General features: G+C 36.8%; 1 protein-coding gene across 1 annotated transcript; it reads right to left on the bottom strand.

Moving 5' to 3' along the window:
• Positions 1-13,911: 13,911 nt before the first annotated feature.
• LOC133525058 (alpha-(1,3)-fucosyltransferase C-like) lies at positions 13,912-17,739 on the bottom strand. The gene is made up of 2 exons (XM_061861278.1): positions 16,414-17,739; positions 13,912-15,161 (listed from the first exon to the last, which is right to left on the bottom strand). Exons 1-2 carry the CDS (start codon positions 17,361-17,363, stop codon positions 14,864-14,866), a joined length of 1,248 nt encoding a protein of 415 aa, XP_061717262.1. The 5' UTR covers positions 17,364-17,739; the 3' UTR covers positions 13,912-14,863.
• Positions 17,740-23,810: the final 6,071 nt, after the last annotated feature.

The raw sequence follows: 23,810 nt of genomic DNA, 5'->3' as shown, positions 1-23,810 counted from the left end.
AATTAAATTCCATTCGGCAAAAATACCCCCAGCTCACAATCTTTACTACATAAATGTATAAATATCAATATTTTTAATGCGAAAGTAACCCTGTCTGTTTGTCTGCCTCTTAACGCTTGTACCGCTGAACCGATTTGGATGATATTTGGTACGGAGATAATTTAAGGCCTGGGAAAGGATATAGGTTAGTTTTTATCAATTATCATAATCGTCATTCCATTCAGTTGAAGTTACAGAAGCAAGTATTTGCATATATCTTTATTATATATATCTATATATGGATATAGAAGCTCATCGTTTCCGCTGGCTCGGCCACGTTTTGAGAATGGAGGAGGATCGCGGCGCTAAAAGGGCATACCTCGGACGCCCGGGAGGGCGGAGGCCTCTCGGACGTCCCAGCTATCGCTGGGGCGATGCTGTTGAAGCGCACTTGCGCTTGCACAAGATCGAGACAACCGGCGTGTACTCGTGTCGGAAACCAAGACTCATTTTGGGTCGCTGCGCCATTACGTAAGTAAGTATGTACATATATCGTTCCTCCAACATACTATAATTATGACAAGTTATATACCAGTTAATAATAATTGATAACATTTAAAGCATAACCAGTTATATTGCAATCATAACATAACATTTATTTTATAAAATAGTTGCAAACTGCTTAACCCAGAATCTAGTATTGTAGTTTTGTATCCCTTTACCTTTTGAACGCTTTCTCTCTTGCATAAAAATGTGACATACACGCCAACATCTTAACTAGTGGGAACGAATTTAAAACTTATCTGTCAACACTAAAATTGCTTTGACAGCGTCTGCCATGACCCCTTTAGTGGTCGTTGGCGTGGTTGGCACGACAGCACACGACCTTGTGGGTCCCAAAAAACTAAATTTCCTGGCTACTTTTTAATTGTTCCGAAATACATTGATTTAAATTATTTGATTCCACAATCTACTTTAAAAACAAAATCAAAAAAAGGACGCGTGTAATTTTCTAAATTCACAAACATTACTTACCTACCAAACGAAATTTTCCGAATCATATTCAAGCTCCAAAACTGTCTCCCAATATCAATCACTTGAATTATTAAAGTCACCTTTTGTATATTTCTTTAGCATCAGAATGGCGCGCCTGTGATAGACATCCCCCGAGACAGATTTATTATTGAATACTTTTTATCCCTACTCCATACACATAGCATCTACACTCTAGATAGAGCACTGTACCCCTAGTGTAAATTTATTCGATGGCGTAACGTGACGTACGCGTTTGCATTAAGTCTCATTTTGTATAGGATTTTGAGTTTCCAAAACGTTCCGCTTGGCGCGTTGTGTCTAAATTCCATACTAAATGAGACTTAACGCGTACGTCACGTTTCGAAATCGAATAAATTTATACTAGGGGCTCTGATAGCATACTACCTATGTGCTAGGGGGGAATGAAAATGGTTTATGGCTTAAGAATTTATTTCTCCAAAAGAATATTACAATTTATTTACATAGAGGATAACAATCATAATATACATTATTTACATAGTGCACGAATAGCATAAAATATATTCTAAAACAAAACAACTTATTTATTTTTGTAAGAAAAAAGTGGGTACGTACAGTGTGAATTGGCAACTGGTAATAAGCCAGTAAAGTATGGTGAAATTGTCATTGCACGAGCGAGCGCGAACCGGGCTGTCGCGCAAAGTCGAAGACGCTTTTCGTGTAAAAATATGAAGATGCAGGACCCAAGTTTCCAAACCTATTTTTCAAATTTCACTAACATCAGATGATAAAAGCCAGTTATAGAGGAGAACAGCCGGACCACAGAAAATTATTGTATTCTGTAAGCCAGACACTCAGTATTTTATTATAATGTTGGCCGCCAGGTAAAATTAACTTTTTTAATTAAGTGCTAGTGTAGGTAATTAATTAATTAATACTGACAAATTTATCGAGTGAAGACGTAGGACTATTAAAAATAAGTAATGAATCTGTGAGCTGTAGACTTAGACCTCACGAACCCATATTGTTCCGTGCGCTATTTTGAAAATAAATACTTATACTAAAAAAACATTTAAAAATTGAATTTCTAAAAAGTATTAGGTATATGATTTACACTATTATAAAGGTGTAACATTAGCGAGCAGGTATAGAACGGGGTACTTCAAAAATGTAGTCTACAGACAGGGCCGTATTTCAAAATTTGGCGCCCAGGGCCAATAAGTTTCGCCGGAAGTCAAGAAAAAAATCATTTAAATAAAAAAATCATTTCTTTAATTACGCCGCTGGCAGATTGGCGCCCGGACCATGGCCCGGATGGCCCTAGGGTAAATACGCCCCTGTCTACAGGTTCTTCAAGGGTCGGCAATGTGACACCTCTGAAGCTGAGGTAGTCACATCAGGCTGTCCTTATTTTATACTATTTACGATACCGATACAGTATAAAAAAACCGGGCAAGTGCGAGTCGGACTCGCGCACGAAGGATTCCGTACCATTATTTAAAAACGGCAAAAAAATATGTTTGTTGTATGGGAGCCCCCCTTAAATATTTGTTTTATTCTGTTTTTAGTATTTGTTGTTATAGCGGCAACAGAAATACATCATCTGTGAAAATTTCAACTGTCTAGCTATCACGGTTCATGAGATACAGCCTGGTGACAGACCTTTTTGTACGTTTGTTTGGCCCTTTGAGTACGGAACCCTAAAAAAAAACGTAGTATATCATTAAATACACGCTCCCAAAGTCTGTTTAATTTTGCTGGTGAAGCGTCTATGTATACAGAGTGTAGGTAAAAGTCATCATGATTGCTTCCAAATGCAGAATTCAGGGGAGGTAATCTACATGTGCCGTAGCCTGACAATACGACGATTGTCCATCCATCTTCCTTCGTTTTCTTCCTTGGATTTTTGGGTTGTTTATTCAGGATGGGCATTTGGGGTGCTTTGATTTATTTTAAGTTTTGAATAAGTTTATGATATAAGAAAGACGGTACCGTCCTGTGAGGCTATTTGGCATTTTGATATTACTTAAAAGCTTTGTGTAGATATAACATTTGACACTTTTTTGACACCATTTTGATGTATAAAATAAGAAGTTTTAAAACAGTTTAAATTATTTTATTAGTGATGGCCCACATGGCATGTAGAAACTCATTCCTTTGTTTTATTCTTACCTTTTGTATTATTTTATACTACACTGTCTACAGTATTTACAGGTACCGTAGCATTCGGAATGTTTTTAAACAACGATATTTTTCTTGGATCACGCGTTAACTGAATATTTTCTAGGATACCTAATATTTAGTTTATGTACCTACAATATTTTAGGAATATCTTTATTTAAATTTCCTATTGTATGCATTTTTTTCATATCTATAGCACTATCTCACTTTTCTTCTTTAGCACTATCTCACTTTTCTAAGAAATCACTTTTAAAATACCATCATATGCCTCTCTTCTGAGCCGGTCTCATCCAGAAGTGACCCGCAATCTTCTAAATGTCGTCCACCCAAGCAGTCAACGGACTAAAATATACAAAATTCAATCGCTCTGTATTTAAACAACCGCAGCTTGTTCACAAAAATAAAAATACGCACGATTAGCATTATTTAAATGCTTTAATAAATTAAAATTATAATTGAATATAAAATTAGTATTTGGCTTCGTATTCAAGAAAAAAACTTAATGATTTTTCTCCATACATTGTAATTTTTATAGGTATTTTTTTACTATTGACACGCATTTTTAGGGTTCCGTACCCAAAGGATAAAACGGAACCCTATTACTAAGACTCCACTGTCCGTCTGATCTCATGAATGATGATGATGTATTTTAAGTTGCGCGAGTCTGACTCGAATTTGGACAGTTTTTTTAATGCAATATCCTATCGAATACGTTTTTTCGTAGCGAAATAATCAATGTCCCACTTTTTCGATTTGGACCAGTGTGAATAATCAGGCATACCAATTGATAATGTCATGCTAGCCCCAGTAAGATGGGGTAATAACAAGGCCTGAGCAGGCATATTCGGTCTCTCACCGTCGAGCCTTCTCGAATATTCAACAGGGTGTTGATCACAGACTTGGCTAAAACTATTGTCGCTTTACCTAGCTTGGTACAGTCACCATCAGATTTATCGGAGCGGCAGAGGTTCTCAAAAATATAGTTAGCGCCTTGAGAATAGAGGCGTGTTCAGATATTTGTGAGCACCTTGGCTGTTCTGATATATCTGATAGCGACTGTACAAGCAACACTCATCACTAAGATCACATAATGGTTTATGAATTGTCAGTTATTAGTGTGGACGATGGTGTGAACCTTAGTCATTTTAAACCGTTTCGTCTAATATGCGAGAGAAATAAATAGTAGGTATTGTACAAATGCACAACCATCATTAATAAAAGCGGATGAAACAATGCTCTATTCCAAATACGTATCTCTTTTCTTAAATAAATCTGTTCAGGGTGCATAGACAAGATGCTAATCGTTAACGCTCTGTAGAGAAAAAACTCGACTGCCTCTGTCGCACTAATATGGAGTGCTAGAGAAGATAACTACGCTACGTTACGGAGCGTGAATGATTGGCATCTTGTCTATGCACGCAGTTTGCATTCTAAAGCAGCACAGCCCACAGCCTAATTGTTCCACATACAAGGACTTATTGAACGAAGCATTTAGTAACGGTGTCCGTTTCAGCTTAGACAAAAATGCTTTCGTAAATCCGGATGTTCTCTCTCCTCAGGTCGCAATTTTCAACCGATTCTCGTGAAATTTTGAGTTTCGATGATCTTTTTGTCGATTCGGGATTCTCGGAAATTTTGTCGTTTAGGTTCATTGCGGTTTGCGCTCACAGTGCCACTAGTGTACTTTTTTTAAGCTATTAGAGAACTTTTGACGCGTAGTCTAATTCGTTACTTTTCTGACCGTAGTCGTGTAGTGTGGAGTATGCTCGCCTCTCACGTTACTTACTATATAAGCATGTAACCAACTTATTTAAGTAGTATTACAATAAACATCATACAGACAACGTGTGTTTCCGTTACTCATCTCCCACATCACATGGCGACCCTGCCAGTCGTGATTGTGGTGAGCGCGAGGCGGTTTCACTTCAAGGTTTTCCGAATTCTGTTTTTTTCACATCACAGTCGGTTGAGGAAGCAATTTGGACAACCGATAATATCCTCCATTAAATCTGTTGAAAATAGGCGCCGATAGACCACGTCTAAAAGTATCGATACTGACAAAGTGCCAAAAATATATATACACTACCCTAATATGTGGGCTATAAGGTCGTGTATACATATTTTTGGCACTTCGATCGTGTCGATGTTTTCAGACGTGACTGTACACAACCCTCTTGACTGCAGCATTAGCATACCGTAGTAGGTAAGTAGGGGCTGATGAATATGCGCGTCGGCAGTATGCTAACCAGAGAGGCTACTCACGGTACTTTTGTATACGCTTCGCTTTGTGTACTGTCAACTAGTATAAAAATGCATTATTTTGAGCAATAATAGTACTATTGACAGTGTAGCAATTGAAATGATAAGAAAACAGGAATGAAATGAATCGAATGGTCTGGCCCGCATTAGGTATATTGTTTATTTGAATTGAAAATGCCAGATAGAGATAGACTTACGAATAAAGTTTTCCATAATTTGAAAAAAAAAAACTTTATATAACTAGCAGCAGCAGCAGAATGAAAAAATAATAATGTATGTGTAGCTCTATATGTTTTGTCGTTATTTATGTATATATTATAAGAAATATAAGTATGTATATTTATGTATGTATGTATGGTATGTTATTATATTATATTTGGTTGTTGTTGTTAAAGTAGCACCGCCCACAATCTCTCTGCTTTGCCTAAAGGTTGACTGGTAGAGAATGCCTCATGGCATTAAGTCCGCCTTTTGTTCTATAAGTTTTTCTTTTGTGCAATAAAGATTAAATAAATAAATATAGTAAAATAAACATTATAAATTAATAAGATTTAAATAATTAATTAAATACTATGGATATTAGTAACTGAGAATAACCTCTTTTAAATCTGTTGAAAGGCGCCGATAGTACACAACCCCCTTGACTGCAGCATTAGCATACCGTAGTGGGTAAGTAGGGGCTGATGAATATGCGCGTCGGCGGTATGCTAACCAGAGGGGCTGCTGGCGGTACTTTTGGTTATAACTAGCTCTCAGTCTATGCTGACGGTGTTTTGTATTCGCTTCGTACAGTCAACTAGTATAAATATGCATTACTTGTAAACAGTAATAGTACTATGAGAAGAATTAGAACAAATTAAATTATTTTCAGAAGAAATAAGTTTTTGGCAAAAAAAATATTTTTTGTACAGTCGCCATCAGATATATGGTAGCGGCCAAGGTACTCAAATATTTCGGAGCAGCATTAAATTTCAATATATTAGTTACGATAGATAAGGTCTATAATATCGGACCATATAATTCGCCATAAATTTGGGAGCAGCGACTTTTCAATTAATTCGTGACATACAATAAGATAAAGATATCGTAACAAACAGATCGTCAATGGTATCTAAGCAGTCAAGGTGATCATAAAGATCGGAACATTTATAGAAAATGTACCTTAAGTTTGTGTAATACAACTTAAAGTAGTTAAGATTGGACCCATGAAAATAAGGTTTCAGACAGGCATTAATACTATGTTATCAATACTTTAAATTTAGAACGAAATTGTTTGTTGTGACATTCACCGAAAAGAGTGTGGACTTGTCATCGTGACAAAATACCTATGTTTCCGTCTTTTTCGAATTAGACAATTTTTTTTACAAAACTAAATGCCTACAAAATCGTTGTTTCGACGCAATGTCAAAATTGGCGGGCGTAGAATGAGTAGCTTAATTTCGTCAAATTATGTCAGATGTCAGATGCTTAATGGCGTAATTGATAGTCCCTTGACTATTAACCTTTTCCACGCCAAAGACGTATATATCGGCACCACAGGTCCAACGCCAAAGACCGATATATCGGTCACCCACCACAGAGCAAAATAGTCCTACATGCACACGCATAAAGTTTAACTTCATTTTTGACATTTAGATGTCGTGGCATCTGAGTGGTAGGTTTTGCGTTTGACATGGCGTCGAAAAAGTTAAAGCACAAAGTCATGGGTTCAGATCTGATGTAAGTAATGGTCTAAGAGCTGGCCACGTCAGATGTGACACAATAATGAGAGGTTTGTAATCAGTCCAGTTAGATTGCATAACCATCCTTATTGCTAGATCCGGGCATCTGGCAGCTTTTAATGGGTGGAGATCAGAGTGACAGACCAACAAAGTTTTTAAGTTGAAAAAAAGTAATGACGCAATAGGTAAAAACTGCTAAAGTTGTGTCATTTATAGAGAACAGGGCCTATATTTTAACATTAGAACAAAAAACATTGTGTATTATTGCGCAAACAAGAACAGTAGGCGAGTAACCAAAAATTACATTATACATCATTTGGCACTACTTCCGCCAATCGAAACCTTTAGATATTATATGTATAATCTAATTAATTACATAATTTTTCATAATATTGGATCAAAACCAGAACTCTAGAATTTATTTTCTTCAAGTTATTTGCTTTCTTTTACCTCCACCACTTTACAGCTGCCAGATGTCCGGATCTAGAAATAAGCATAGTATTGCAAACTAACTAGAGGGGTTTCGTTGCTCTCATTATTGTGTCATATCTGACGTGGCCAGCTCCCCGTCTAAGTTAAAATCCATAATTCCACGGACTGATTTGACAGCTCCTGGCATACAAAGCGATTGTCAAATGTATGAAAAGAGCTGTCAAATCAGTCCGCGGATTTATGAATTCTACCTTATAAGTAGTTTTGCTTTTTTTTGGATAAAAATAACATTATTATTTCCTTTATTCATTTTCGTTCTTAGGCTACGTTTTACATTATTATTATCGTGTATGTCTTTCCCGACCACGGAACAATGGTGTTCCGGACCTTTGGGAGGCGTATGCGGAGCCGAAGCCAACGCGCAGAGGCCCTTTTGACAATTTAATGAAAAGAGAGGGGTACACTAAGCGACAGCACCCACCATGGTGTAAGGACTATTGAGAGTTAATGGAGTCTAAAATGTACTAGGCTATTGGGTGAATAGTATGGACTGATTACTGGGCTATTGGATGAAGAACCGGACGCCTGCCTAATAAAACGGTATCCAATTTTATTTCCGGCAGACGGTGACTCGCCCTCCGCAAGATGGGCCCCCATAAAAAGCGACATCAAAGATGGCTCAAGGGCAACACCGGTGCGGGAGCTGGGGGTAGAGAGGTGTCACTGGACTTTAAACATATAGCCAACTCGCCACGTAGGTTTCCACATCTACCCTCGAGAACAAAGCTCTAACGACCCCACTCTGGACAGCCGGCTAAGGCAAGCCAGAGGCAGGGGACCTGTCCCACCATCCGACAGGGCACCCCAGGGGCACTCAGGTACGTGGAGTCGCTACTCTCCAACAGCTCGCCACAAGCTGCCCTGCGTTGACTGATTGCGCTGGTGAAAACCAGTGGGCGATGGGGTCGTCACATCCCTACGCCTCTATTGTCAAGGCGATAAAGTGCTTGTTCGCATATTTTTGAGTACCCTGGCCGCTCCGATGTATCTGATGGCGACTGTACAGTCGCCATCAAATATATCGGAGCGGCGAAGGCACTCAAAATATCTGAACATGCACTTTATCGCCTTGAGAATAGCGTTGTTCAGATATTTGTGACCACCTTGGCCGCTCCGATATATCTGATGGCGACTGCACTTAAAATGATTAGTATAGGTATCTAATATCTATCACGTTTGAATTGTTGATCAAGTACTAGAACCTACTTGGTAATTATCTTTCACGTGCGAACTCTTTTAACTCGCGTAGTCCTACTTCAAACTGCGTTCGATATTTGATTTCTTCATGTTTTCTTGGTTTTCTATATTCTTGACGTTGACAACTTCCTGCAATTGTTATCCTCGTAATATTTTATCGAAAGTAGACTGCGAAAATTGTTATTTTAATCTTTAACAATTTTGCCCACGACCATGATACCCTATCGCGTAGATATTGAAATAAAAAAGAAAATTATACAATTGCGGAATGATGGTCTGCCTATAACAGACGTAGCTAATGAAGTTGGAGTTGCAGTAAGTATTGTTTACTATACATACTTACAGAATTTAAATGCAAAGGTTATTACGATAATGATTTAATAAATTAAAATTTTATTTCAGAGAAACACCGTGTATCGATGGCTGGAGAGATGGCAGCAAGAAGGAGCTTTGTCGAATCATGTATCTTTTGGACGTCCACGTTCTACGACACGGCGTCTAGACATGGATATTATAAATCAAGCTCGTGAAGAAAGATTCATAAATACCACCCAGTTTGCAAACCAATACCAAGTATCGAGCAGTACCATACGACGGCGTCTAAAAGAGGGTGGTTTACAAAATAGAGTGCCAGCAAGGAAACCGGCACTAACTGATAGACACAAAGAGGACAGGTTGCAATTTGCAGCTAGGTATTTGAATCATAATTTTAATAAAGTCATTTTTATGGACGAAAAGGTGTTCTGTTCAGCAGATAATGGCAGAATGAGTTTATGGAGACCAGACAATACGCGTTATCTGGAGCAAAATGTAGTGCCTAACCGCCAGAGTGGGCGTATTACAATTGGATTTTGGGGCTGGATGTGTAAAGATGGCCCAGGGGAGCTGGTAGAAATTACAGGTCGTATGAATGCGGTGGATTACAAAGAAATACTTGAGGAGTCGTTTTTGCCTACTGCCCAAATATTTTACCCCAATGAGCATATAACATTCATGCAAGACAACAGCTCGGTGCATAATGCTCGCTTGGTTCAGGGATGGATTCATGACCACAGAGATGTGCTGACTCGCATAAAAATGCCTGCAAAGAGCCCCGATCTCTACCCCATAGAAAATCTATGGGGTAAAATGGTGCAAGAGTGGGACGGAAACCAGTGTCGCACCAAAGATGCTTTAAGACGCCACGCTCTTAACGTTTGGGAGTCTTTTAGAGGGCGAAACGTGTGTGAAAATCTGGTCGGCTCAATGCGAAGACGATTGCAAGCTGTATTAAACGCCGAGCCACCGGGAACCACGTATTAAAAGCCACGACGCCACGTATTAAAAGGTTATTTTAATGGTATAAGTAAATATTGTTCGTGTTTGATTCTTAAAATAAAAATATTTTCTACTAAATCAGTTTTTTTATTTATATTAAGTTTTTATATTCATATGAATAAGGTAGTGATACCAATGATCGACAACTTAATACCCAATAAACGACACCAGTAGTTCACGTCTATTACTTATGAAATAAGGTTGAAAGTGTCGATCATTGCGTGAATATCGAGCACTGGTGTCGTTAGCTTACCTATCAATATACAGTTTTCGAGAATGCTGCTTGAAATTATCTCATGTGTCTAAGAAACTTACTTGCTCATCCATAATAGTCGTCAAAATCATCCTTGACATTGACAACTTAGTCAATATAGGTAGTAACGAATTCAAATGTGTAGGTAGTCGCCATCAAATATATCGGAGCGGACAAATATCTGAACATGTACTTTATCGCCTTGACAATAGAGGTTTTGTTCAGATATTTGTGACCACCTTGGCCGCTCCGATATATCTGATGGCGACTGTACTATGTCATACGGATTTACAGTATATTTTTTCATAAATGTTCCGATATTTATGATCACCTTGACTGCTTAGATACCATTGACGATCTGTTTGTTACGATATCTTTGTCTCATTGTATGTCACGAATTAATTGAAAAGTCGCTGCTCCCAAATTTACGGCGAATTATATGGTCCGATATTATAGACCTTATCTATCGTAACTAATATATTGAAATTTAATGCTGCTCCGAAATATTTGAGTACCTTGGCCGCTACCATATATCTGATGGCGACTGTACAAGCTTTTATCGCTGACTGTACTTTTTTTCCACAGGCAACTAATACTCATCGAGACAATTCTAAAAACCCCAAACACAATTAGGTTGCGTTGTGTTATCACAGAGTTCCTATGGCTACCTCCTGTCTCCATCATCAGATCAGCTTGATGGTACCATAGTATTGCATTGGCACCCGACTTACATATGTATGCAAATTTTCGGTTCATCCGAAATCGGGAAGTGGGTCAAATTTAACTTGCAAGATTTGTCCCATACATACTAACAGGTCAAGTTAAATAAAAGCTTGTAAAAAGTAGTTTAGTAGTACTAGTAATATTGATAGTGTACTGACAGGAATGAAATGAGAGAATGACAATAATATACTTGTAATTTTTTTTAATGATAGTGTCTGTGGGGTCGCGCGTAGCCGAGTCTTATATCTTTTGTACTACATTTTTTTCTATGAGAAGTATTGTATACATTAGTGATATAATTAAAATCTTCAGTATGAAAACAGGAATAAAATGAGGGAATGACAATATTATTTCTTTTTTAGGGTTCCGTACCCAAAGTGTCAAACGGGACCCTATTACTGAGACTCCGCTGTCCGTCCGTCCGTCCGTCCGTCTGTCACCAGGCTGTATCTCATGAACCGTGAAATGAACCAGTTGAAATTTCTACAGATTATGTATTTCTGTTGCCGCTATAACAACAAATAGCAGAATGAAATTACTATTTCTTTCCAATCTCGAGGTTCTCATCCAATCACCAAAGTTAAGCAACGTCGGGAGGGGTCAGTGCTTGGATGGGCGACCGTTTTTATAGATAATGGTACGAAACCCTTCCTGTGCGAGTCGCTGACTCGCACTTGACCGGTTTTTTATTGATACCTAGTGTCTGGCCGGTCGATTATCATAAGTTTTTTAGCGATTTTCTTTCTTAGATATCAAGTAACGGTAGTTTTGTGTAGGTATTCTTTGTAATACCACAGATTTATATTGGTAATACCTACCTGAGTCAAATATATAAGTATATAAAGATTAAGATATTACATTATTTAAGTAGGCATATACAATGCGCTTATGAACGTCAAATAAAGCTACACCTGCTCTAAGCCTACACCTCTGACCCGATAATAAGTAAGTAAGTAAATTAAATATTCTTTATTGCACCACAAAGAAGACAAATTTAAAAAACAGATTTACAATGTAAAGAAAGGTAGCAACAGGCGGTCTTATCGCTGTAAGCGATCTCTCTTAATATATATATATATATATTTATATTTATTTCAATTACTCGAATCTTGTTCGTCACATCCCGCGGCTATAACACTAGTTATTATATACTAAAATTATCTATGGTACGCAACTGAAAATAAATGAAAATTAGATGTTTTCGTGATTTATTCTATCGAACCAACTAATTCGAACATTAACATACGTCAAACAATTCCTAAAGATATGCTGTCTATATCGAAATCGGGCCGTCTTTAAGGTTTTGGTTTGAATCTGCCCAATGCCCATGTCAATATAGTCTCGTCTACGTGACGTTCCATGACATCTGTCCTTGCTTTAAACGTGTAAAAATTCAATATAAAAACTAAAATCTTGCATCTTAAATCTATTGGATGACAACACACGTGCCAAAAGCACAAGCATACATATAACGGGCAATATTGGAACTATTTAGTGGACTCAGGTGGCCGCTGAACCCAATTAAGAGTTCGGCCGGGCTCCAACACTGCGAGCCAATCTACCATACACTGCTGAATTGCCGGGTTGACAAATGAGACCGAAACTGAGATATCCAGAAAAACGTGCAATTTTAAAACGTAGTTTCAAGATAAATTGCCGCGTTGCAAAAAATATACCCATATAGAAACTTAATTTAGATTATATTTATCCAAATGTAATTTGATTCTATTGTGTTACGGAAATTACCAATCAAAAATATTTTATTATTGTTGAATTATTTACGAAAAACTTAAAAGGGACTTTAAAATTGATTACCATAACTAATGAAAAGGAACCTTAGAATTGATTTAATTATCTTTATTATCTTTTTAGATATTGATCCCAGATTGATCCTCTCCAAAAGTGTACTGAATCTTTTCTGTAGAGGTTTTTGTGTAGATTATTGATGTTTAACAACATTTTTTGCAATTGGCCACCGTTTACGCGTTATTTACAAAAATATAAAAAAAAACATTACCATAGAATTGATTTTAATATCTTTCCCATTTTAATATCTTTTTTAATTTTGATCCTAGCGAATAAATGTGCGGGATCTTTCTTGTAGAAAAAATTATATACCTACATTATTTGCGTTTTAGAACATTTTTCGCTAAGAGCCACCGTTTACGACTTATTTACGAAAAACTAAAAAAAGGTACCTTTAAACGATAAAAATCAAAGTACCTAAATTATTTATCTAAGCATTCTAAGCAATTACTGTTGTTATTATTTCAACTGAACTGAATCACTGAACTGAACTGTTGTTATTATTTCGTACCTACTGTTTTGACGAGTACCTTTTCCCGTTGTTGACGGCAAAGCTACCTAACACCCTTAATCCCAGCTGTCATCGATCATAATCTGCATTAACTTTCTAACAGTGATACTGATACGCCCGGGAGCCGGGAGCCCATCAGTTATTTAACGTGATTAGGCGGCAAAATCACGATGGCGGCAAATAATTTAGAATCGAAACGTACATAATACGCTTCTTAATTTAATTCTGAATTGAGGTATAACAAAAAAAATGTTCGGTTTTAAGGTTCTGTGGTCATATATAATGTTTTATAGTCTTGCTATATCCATCTGTCTGTCCGTCTATCCACGGCGTAGATCAGTGATCCTTGGTAAGTATATACTAGATATTGTTGATACGAGTAGATATTGTTTTTTGACTTGTACCAGTACGGTACCAATAAAGATTATCTTATCTTATCTAGATTTAACATGATGATGATGATGATGTATGTATAAATGATGATGTACGGGTACTATGGGTACTTGGGTAGGTACGGGTTTAAAAACTAGGAAAAGTAATTTTATTTATGAATTGCAATGCAAGGAATAATGATTCATTTTTGTCTTTAACCTGTTTAAGAGTTTTGCGTTTTAGCATAAAGTCATCCATTCTTAGTAAAAGAGGTAACTGTTATTGCTAAGATAGTGTAGTAACATGGACCCGATGCTACTTACGATTCGATAGACTTAATATACACTGTGTATTTTTATATAACCGCAAACTTAAACTAGACGTGCTTTGAAAACGATTCTGAAAGATTTTTTTAATTTAGTCTTAACTATATCTACCAGAGCATAATTAATGTTGTCAAGCAAGTAAGACTTACCCGACTAAAAATAAAGTCGTTTCACTAGACTTATATCGACCGGAATTGACCTTTTGTATTGTTTTTGAACTCATATTTCGACGCAGTTACATGCATCTTGTTCACGGATAACAGGGTTCAGGTTAAAATTGTGTAGACTACGCTCGGTTTATCCTCATTCGTGCGCGTCGGCTGCGTTCGCTTTCAACGTTACCGCTGGTCGTGTTCACACTAGTTGGGCTATCCTAGCACACTATACTCATACGGCCCGGCCACGACATCGCGCGGCGGCGGCAGCGGCGAGCGGCGGCCATAGGTGGGAACAAAAGGTCGGATCGCTGTGTCTCGCTCCAACCTATGGTCGCCATCGTTGCTGCCGATAGTGTCACTACGCGTGATTGATTCGGATTCCATTGTCAAAGCCGTTTCGATGGCATTCGTCGAACTTCGTTTTCCGTAAATTATTTTAAAAGTGAATGCCGTTGTACATAAGTATAACATAAGTCATGCTTATACATCTGTATATAAGAACCTTTGTGTTGCTTTGTGTTGTTAATAAAACACAAATATTTTTATACATTTATTTATAATTGATCATAATCCGATTCAAGGAACGGATCATTCATAGCAGCACACCTCTTATTATAATTCGGGTTCCACCACTTCCTCAAATCACCCAGCGATTGAGGCTTATTGTTATCATTGAGCCTACTACACAGATCACAGAGGTAGCTCTTCGGGCGAGGCGTGTAGTAATAGTGGTTCTTCCAGTCGAAGAAGAAAGAGTAGGTATCAGGGTAAGTCATGAGGTAGTTCATGATTCCAACTAGTTCTTTCATTGTGTGTGCTTTTGCGTCGATGTAGGAGCCGGGAGGAAGGAAGCTGAAAAAATAATTTATAGACTTATATATTACTTCGTAAAGGCCTTACGTATCGAACGCAAATAGTTGCGACGGATCGTGCACGTGATGCGAACTCATCAACCAATCGCGTTGTAGCATTCAATCGAGGTACACCAAATGAAAATGTTCGGTCGGAATTATATGAACGGGCCTTTCATCTTTGCTTTTGAAATCTTTGTAACAACCACTTAGTCGATAGGTAGGATAAGTTAAAACTAGCTTAAATGGTAGTGTGTGTGTGTCACTTTGTTTATAGAACCGATATTTATGATTTATGTAATGTATGGAACTAATCACGTGACTTTTCGTTACATCTGTCATCCCGTTACAATTTTTCTGTTTGTTTGGCGTTTGTCATTTTACGATTATCATTTTGGCTTGGCCTCCAGGGAAAACGGTTCTTGAAAGGAGATAACGGGAATTAAACTTACTTATGCTGTTATGAAAATTAATTGAGATAATTAATCTCTATATCTTACCTAAAATTAAACCTACATAAACAAAAATCATAAGTTTTCACAATAGGATTAACATTAAATATACAGATAAGCAGGAGGTTTAAAAGTTTAAGATAGTACTTTATCTGAAAATTGTAGCTGAACGAAAGTGTAGTTTCCTCATTGAGTAACTTTAATTCCAATCAGTAGAAACCAATGGTCTTCCAAATGAGATGAGATCTTTGAAAATATTGGACCCGGGTATGTCCTTAAACTACGTCCAAAAGAGAGGTATGGGCAATGTGAATGTCATCTCGCTCTGTGTGGTAGGGCACAGCACAGCAGATGTCATTCCAGATCTAGAGCAGAGCCCAACTGGGGAAGTACCTCCAGCTTACAGAAAACCGCAGCCAAATAACACTAGACCCTACTCATAGTGTTGTGTTCCTGCCGGTGAGTAAGGTTGCCAGAGCTCAACGAGGGGGGTGGGGTTAGGGTCGGCAACGCGCATGTAACTCCTCTGGAGTTGCAGGTGTACATAGGCTACGGAGACTGCTTACCATCAGGCAGGCCGTATGCTTGTTTGCCACCGACGTAGTATAAAAAAAAAAAAAATAGCTTATATTCGTAAGAAAACTTAATGTATTGTGAACGTTATTAACGGTATTGTAAGGTTCAAACTCGAAGAAGAGATACTAAGCAATTAAGACTTTATGAAAATAAACTCAAATGACCGCTACTTAAAAACTTCAATCTGACTATCGTAAATTTTAACGAGCAAAGTTCAAAATGTACCTCGAGTAATTAGCTCGTCCGACAACTATGGGGATAGAGATGTGGTTCAATGTATTAATGATTTTGTCCGTCACCCAATCTTCGCAGTTGATCTCCTCTGTTACTAAACTGAAAAAATAGTTCTTCTCTATCATCTTGTAACATTTGAATTTTCCTTTCTCAGAACAACTTTGATGTCCACAAGCACCGTAAACATCTAAGGTATAGTTATAATTGGCCAATTCAGCTTGGAATTGGTTTACAAACTTCTCATGTAGCACTTTCGATGTGCATTCTGTTAATAGCCAAGCGACTGATTTTGTCTTCCGCTTTATCAAATCTTTATTTCTAGAATCATGTTTTAACTTATCAAGCCAGGTTATATTTATCTTAGGGCCGATAATTTCTCTTTTCAAATTATGGATGTTGAAAAATGGATGCGGGATATCAGAGTTAAGTTTATAGGACCATGTCCAGTTGAAGAAGTGATCGAGATTGGGATTGCAGATCGAGTATTTTGTTGATGGCTCTAAAGCATGAAACACGTAAATTTGATGAGGAGAACGTTGAAAAATAGGATAAGGTTGAATCATGTAAGACTTTAAAACTTCTCTTATGTCGACAACAACAGCGTCATAGTTGCGAACATCGCCTCTGAGCAAACTCTTGTTGTACGAAATATAACAGTTGAAAATCGGGCACTGTTGTCTCACAAAATCTTTCTGTCCCTCGTTGTGATCGAAGTACGAATGATCTTCACTTGTCGTCCAAATTAATACATGCTTCAGGTCTGATGCAAATCTGTGGTGCTGCGGGAGATATTTATTACTGCTTGCATAGTGTAGAAGAAAATTTGGCACAAAAGTAGACGCCAACACGCAGCACAATAAAGTTATGGCGATAGCATATTTAATCCAAGTTCTCTTTTTCTCGTTACTGAAACTTAGTTCTTTCACTTGGTACGAGTACATTGTATCTTTTTCTAAACACTAGACTTCACCGCAAGTTAGCTTAAACTAAGACTGACTGAGAGACGATGGCTTAGCTTTAAAGTAGTAACTAATGTTGATAATGAATAATGTTTGTGTCTTTTAAGTGAAAGAATGGCTGTTTGGTTTCGATTGTTGTAGCGGAGAGAAAAATAAGCAAATATTTAGACACTTTCTAACTTTGTTGAAGAATATCCAAAAAATGGCCGCATGCCAAAGGCTCCCCGCCTACTTGTATAGTCAGCGTCAAAAGTAGCGGAGCAGACTACGCTTGACAAATATCTGCCACTTGTATTCATGCTCAGTTTAGGTACTTGTAAAACCTAGGATACTGAATATGTAATATACAGAGTGGAAAAAACGAATGGGCCCTGGAGGGAAATTGCCTTTAAACCTTAAGTCGGCTCGTTTTACTTAAAGGAAACATTCTTTTATTTTTTACGGTGGTTTGGTGACGACCGGTTTGGCCTAGTGGGTAGTGACCCTGCCTACGAAGCTGATGGTCCCGGGTTCAAATCCTGGTAAGGGAATTTATTCGTGTGATGAGCATGGATATTTGTTCCTGAGTCATGGATGTTTTCTATGTATTTAAGTATTTATAAATATTTATATATTATATATATCGTTGTCTAAGTACCCTCAACACAAGCCTTATTGAGCTTACTGTGGGACTTAGCCAATTTGTGTAATAATGTTCTATAATATTTATTTATTTATTTATTTATTTTTAAAAAGAAACAAAACTGCAATAAAAAAAAACGTTTGTCTCGCCCGGGAATGAAACCGATTAAATAATCCAAAAAAAAAAAAAATATTCGCTATTTTATTCCACTAGTCGATAAAGTTAATGTTAATGTTAAAATTTCCCCAAGACACATTAGGTCTTACACTCGTCTAACGTAAAAAACTATCCATAAAACCGAAAATTTATACCACAAAAATATTTTTAGACAAGCGAATTGTAAAACATCTAAGAATGCAGTTGTATTTTTCTTAAAAATAAAAGAATGTTTTTTTTAAGTAAAGCCAACTTAAGGTTTTAAGGTACTTTCCCTCCAGGGCCCATTATTTTTTTCATCCTGTATAGGATGAGCTACGGCCATCAAAATAAGAGTGTTGAGTAGGATTTCACCAATGGCTACACAACAACAGTTAAATAGTACAAAGGCCTGACATTAGGGAAACACAAGTGTACAGGTAAATTGCACATGCATTATGTATATAGAAGTTTTTGTGGCAAAATAAAGTTGTTGACAAAATGAAATATATGTCTGTTATCGATGTTACTTTAACGTTACCGTTAACCTATATACCTACCTATATTTTATGAAATGAAGATAGCTACGTCAAAATACACAACTCGTTCGATGTCTTCTTTAATATATTGGTCGTTTTATATTCTTTTAGCACTGTATTGGAAGCGTGCAAAGCGGGTGGTGGGGGAAGCCGGAACGATCACAGCGCTTGATATGGCCAAATATGGCAAAAATGCTACGTGTGTTTCTGTCAATTCCCATACTATTCCGTTATTTTGTTCACGTTTTTTGCTTTAAAATCATATGTACGATAAAAATAGGTCACGATAGCTGATAAATGGTAAACTGCAATAATACTGGACGAAACAGTAATAGTAAACTTTATGTATTTCCAACATCGAGCTAGAAATGAGCTTTTATATCATATAGTATTATTCCAGGCTTACCAACGTAACGGCTAAACATTTTATCTAGTCTATGTCAACAAGTTTTGCTTGGATGTTAATAAAATAGTATGGCTAATACAGTGTACCCATATTAGGTAATTGTAATATTAGTTATAATGACAATTACTGAAAGCCCGTCAGAAACATACTTTTGGCACGCAGAGTTGTCTGGCGTCTGTCACAACAAACGTTGTGATAAGCGAAAGAATGTTTTAACATAAAATGAGTTGATTAAAACCTGTGAAGAAGGGCAAAACTTTTATACTTGAAAGCATCATACGTATCCCCAGGAAGAGGATCACGAAGTGGCCCATCAAAACATAATGAAACATACATTTTTTTATTGAAATTGTAACAAAACAACGACGAAGAAAATTAACGGAATAATATAAAATACACAGATAATTCTGACTATTTTCAGTAAAGCAAAAGTCGTGTGTTTAACGAAACGAAAATATTCCGTACATTGGTACCTGTATTATGTGCATATGTATATGTATATCGATAATATATTTAACGATGTTTAAGTTTTTTCAAACACTCGTTTTGCCACAAAAACTTCTACGTCTGATCATATTGTTCATTTGCCCTATCAGCATTTAGTTTGTATAAAAGTTTCTTTACCAGTCAATAAGTAGCCAATCATTCGCTAAATATTCACGTTCGCTATGCAATTATTTGTATAAAATAATAAATAAATATTATAGGACATTATTACACAAATTGACTAAGTCCCACAGTAAGCTCAATAAGGCTTGTGTTGAGGGTACTTAGACAACGATATATATAATATATATATTTATTACTACTCAAATACATAAAAAAAACACCCATGACTTGATGAGGAACACATATTCGTGCTCATCACATAAATAAATGCCCTTACCAGGATTTGAACCCGGGACCATCGGCTTCACAGGCAGGATCACTACCCACTAGGCCAGACAGGTCGGCATAAATAAAACAAAATAAAATAATTTCATCTCAAGAAAATGGTTTTACATACATACATACATATAATCACGCCTATTTCCCGAAGGGGTAGGCAGAGACCACGGATTTCCATTTGCTACGATCCTGACATACCTCTTTCGCTTCCTTCACTTTCATGACGTTCGTTTCGTTTTACTTGTTTCAAATTACTATCAAGATATCTATCAAGTAAATGTTAGAGATAGCAAGTACTCAAGGTAGGAAATTTCTATTCCAGCCAAGTTATGTACAGCCAAGTTCAAAAGAATACATGTTTAAGATAAAATAGTGACACACTTGGTAGATCATTACGTTATATATTTGGGTCATAAACGTTCGGGAAAATCGGAGTCATTACAAAAGTTAACGAGGTGGATTCATTTTTCTGGGACTCTTATCATACAAATTTAAAGAAGTAGAACATGCCAATAAAGATGAATCACGATCATTTTTTATAAGAACATTTATTTTTAAATGTCAGGTAAAAGTTTTTGACCCACCTAAATTGGTAATTAAAAAAGTAGGTAATGTGTTGACACCTTATTATGTATGGGTTGTACGCCTTTGGTTAGGTTTGGTTAGGTACATATTTTTCTCTAAAGCAAATGCAATTTTCTAAGGGAAATCCTACTAGTCGTTTTTATTACAAATACTGTATTAATATTAACCTTACTTACGCACTAAACAGTAGCTGAAACGTAACATACATGAAAAAACCATTTACACAGTAATTTATGCGTCCAATTTCCAAAATGAAGTCGCAAAGTTAACCGACTGCCGCAAAAAATAAGGGAAAAAAACTTTCTCGAAACCTTTTAATTTATAGCGGAAAAATATCTCGCCGAACGCGCGTTACAATAACGTACGTTTCTGCTAATCTAAGAATAAAAACGACTTAAATATAGGTATATTTTAATGTACTTAAATCCTTTTAGAATTGAGACGGTAGCGTTCTGATATTAATTTCGTCACGAGTGTGAGGTAATAATGTGATTTACTCTTCTTTGTTTTTTACGCGCGGATTAAATTGAGGAGGGACTCCGAAGTCGTACGTGTATAAGTTATATTTTTCTTGAATAAATAAATCAATTACCTAAGTTTATTTCATTATAAAGAACTGCACAGTAATAGTCAAGCATTTTAATCGATTTCATATGTAGTAAGGTTTTAAAGCAAATTAATAATTATTAATATTATAATCATTCAGATTATTGTTTTTATGTTCTTTCAAAAAAATATTAGTTACGAAATAGTTTCAAGTCCTTAAAACTATTACATAATATCATTATACAATACTATTTATTTAAACTATTCTCATTAAAGTTTAAGTACTTTTTTTATCCGAAAGAAGCCCGAAAGTATCGGACTCCTCGGCCCCGACCTAGACCGTTCTAGCGTGAGTCATCCTTTACCCACATTACAAACTATATAAGTATGTGTTAGTTGAGGTAAAATATCCGGCAACAGAAAATCGTTTAGGCGATAAAGATATAAAACTAAACTAAACCTAGACACGCAAAACTGCCCATCACGCTCGTCGCGTTGCCACATTGAATGTCGATAGACAGCCTTTGCATCAGGAACGACCCGGAACGAGCAATTAATGTTTCTCAAAACTGGAGCAACATTTTAATGAATTGAAACCGAGACCATTACTTGTGTTGTAGATTGTAAGCGTACATCGTATTAAAGGCGAGACGCTTATTTTCCGTTGTTACGCCTCAAATTGTCGACACTTGAGTACAGATTAGCTTCGTTACCCTGCGCTGGAGCGTACCTGGCTTTAGGGAGGGGAACGCTATCGATAAATTACCATAACAGCGGTTACATATTCGTGTGAGTGACGGCGCGAATGATGAGGTAAATAGCGAGGGCTCCGTTTTTCCATGTGTTCACTTTTAACCTCGTCATTCGCCTTGCGAGTCGTAGCATATGACTGTAACTGTGACATACATATTTAGGTTCGTACAATACAATACATATCCTGTTTATTGCACAGCCTTAGAATAAATGTACTTACATAGAAATACACATAATACATATATTATCTTGTTAGAATCATTCACAAATTTAATATTCTTTTTTGTCTTCTGCAAAAATATGTACCCGCAATTTTAGTACTAAACTACATCGAAACATTTTGGGGACGTTAGTCAAAACCAGAAATTAGGATCAGAATCCATAACTTTCGGGAACAGACGAAGCAGTATTTAAAATTTAGTTTTTCTGGTTGATTGTGGTAGAATCATTTGTGTTGGCTGCCTTATTATCTAATTGTTTTCTTTACAATTAAAAAGAATAAAGGATCTGAATTGAGTATTTTTTTTTTATAAAACTTTATTTTTATCTATTACAAGAGAGTTTTCGAGTCACAGAGTCATAGCTTGCTTCATAGATGTTGGTGAATAACGGGTGTTTATTTAGTCACCTGCAATAATTTACGGGGTGAATATATAGGTCATACTGAGCAACTTTTACTATGAGACCAACCCCGAGATCGCGATAAAAAAATAAAGTCAAAATGTATGAAACAGCCAATTTTTTTTTTACAATTTCGGTCCCATAGTAAAAGATGCTCAGTATGATCTATATCACCCTGTATATCTAACATTACGCGTCGTTTTCATGTGTAGTTATTAATTAGAAGTGTCGTGCTGTTATAGCGAATCAGAACGAATTGTGCTCTAAGGTTAAAATGTATTAATCCATTTAGCGCATGTCACATTATCGTTTTGCCTCGGCTACGGCGTAGTGCTACAACCGTAGCCCACGACATCCAGTGCCAGCGAGTGCTACGCGCTACGAGCGTAGCCGACAGTGTTATACTTGAATGTGTGAAAACCCGTAGGTACGTAGCTAAAGGGACTACGGACTGTGCGCCCGCCTGTCAGGTAGCTGGCAGTAAATTCGTTAACGGTGATTGTGTCAAATAAAAGATGTGAGTTATATCATCTCCGATGAAGTTTAAGTATATCGATATCCAAACCATCGACTCATACCCACCCCTCCGTATGTTTCCAAGTGGTCGCGGAGGGAGCTCGCGGAATAATGATTTCTTTGAGTCCGTTTGAAGTGCTGCCATTACGACGATACGTTTGTGCACCTAATAGCGATGCCAGTAATTGTACCTTTGTACCAGCCTGTGGGGGATTCACAAAGCTTTGGTTTGTTTTAAATACACGATTAAGTGGCAAAGCTATTGTTTTCAACTCGTTCACTGTAATGGTTGAATTAAGATTTCGTATACCAAACTATCATTGCGTACTTTTCATGTATGGGCTAACTCAACTATAAGATTCATTTCGATACACTGTAGTCATCTATAAAAAAAAATGACTAATCGCGTACCGCCGCGCTCCCATAGAAATTAAACGTCTACATTTTTGTCTACTGAGATACTTACCAATTTGTATTAATTATTAAGGTTTTATAGTAAAAAAAAGTATTATTTTAGATGACTCGTATAAAAAATCTTGTATACAGTAATGATATAATTAAGCTTCTTAATCTCGTACCCTACTTAGGCAACTCAGCAAACTTCGTTGCCTAAACACTGTACTCGACTGAAAAGCTCTATATTATATCACGATTGTATAATAGTTATTTACGATAGAAGTGCAGAAAATAGGAAAACTCGACTCGTCTTGATTAAAAACACTCCCTTCGGTCGTGTTTTAATTTATCACCACTCGTTGCGAATTACCTATTCGCACGTGTATCTTACAACGTTTTACAGTACATATTGGCTCCTTACA

Source organism: Cydia pomonella, chromosome 14 (genome assembly GCF_033807575.1).
Source record: "Cydia pomonella isolate Wapato2018A chromosome 14, ilCydPomo1, whole genome shotgun sequence".
NCBI classification, from domain to species: Eukaryota; Metazoa; Arthropoda; class Insecta; order Lepidoptera; family Tortricidae; genus Cydia; species Cydia pomonella.
Note: the sequence above shows the minus strand (reverse complement) of the source record. Positions and strands in the feature narration are given on the sequence as shown.

Bases quoted from the DNA above. Each gene is read 5' to 3' on its own strand.
- LOC133525058 (XM_061861278.1), bottom strand. From the start codon at position 17,363: ATGTACTCGTACCAAGTGAAAGAACTAAGTTTCAGTAACGAGAAAAAG. The intron at 15,162-16,413 runs GTACATTTTGAA...TTATTTTTTCAG, and splicing joins GGACGAGCTAATTACTCGAG to CTTCCTTCCTCCCGGCTCCT.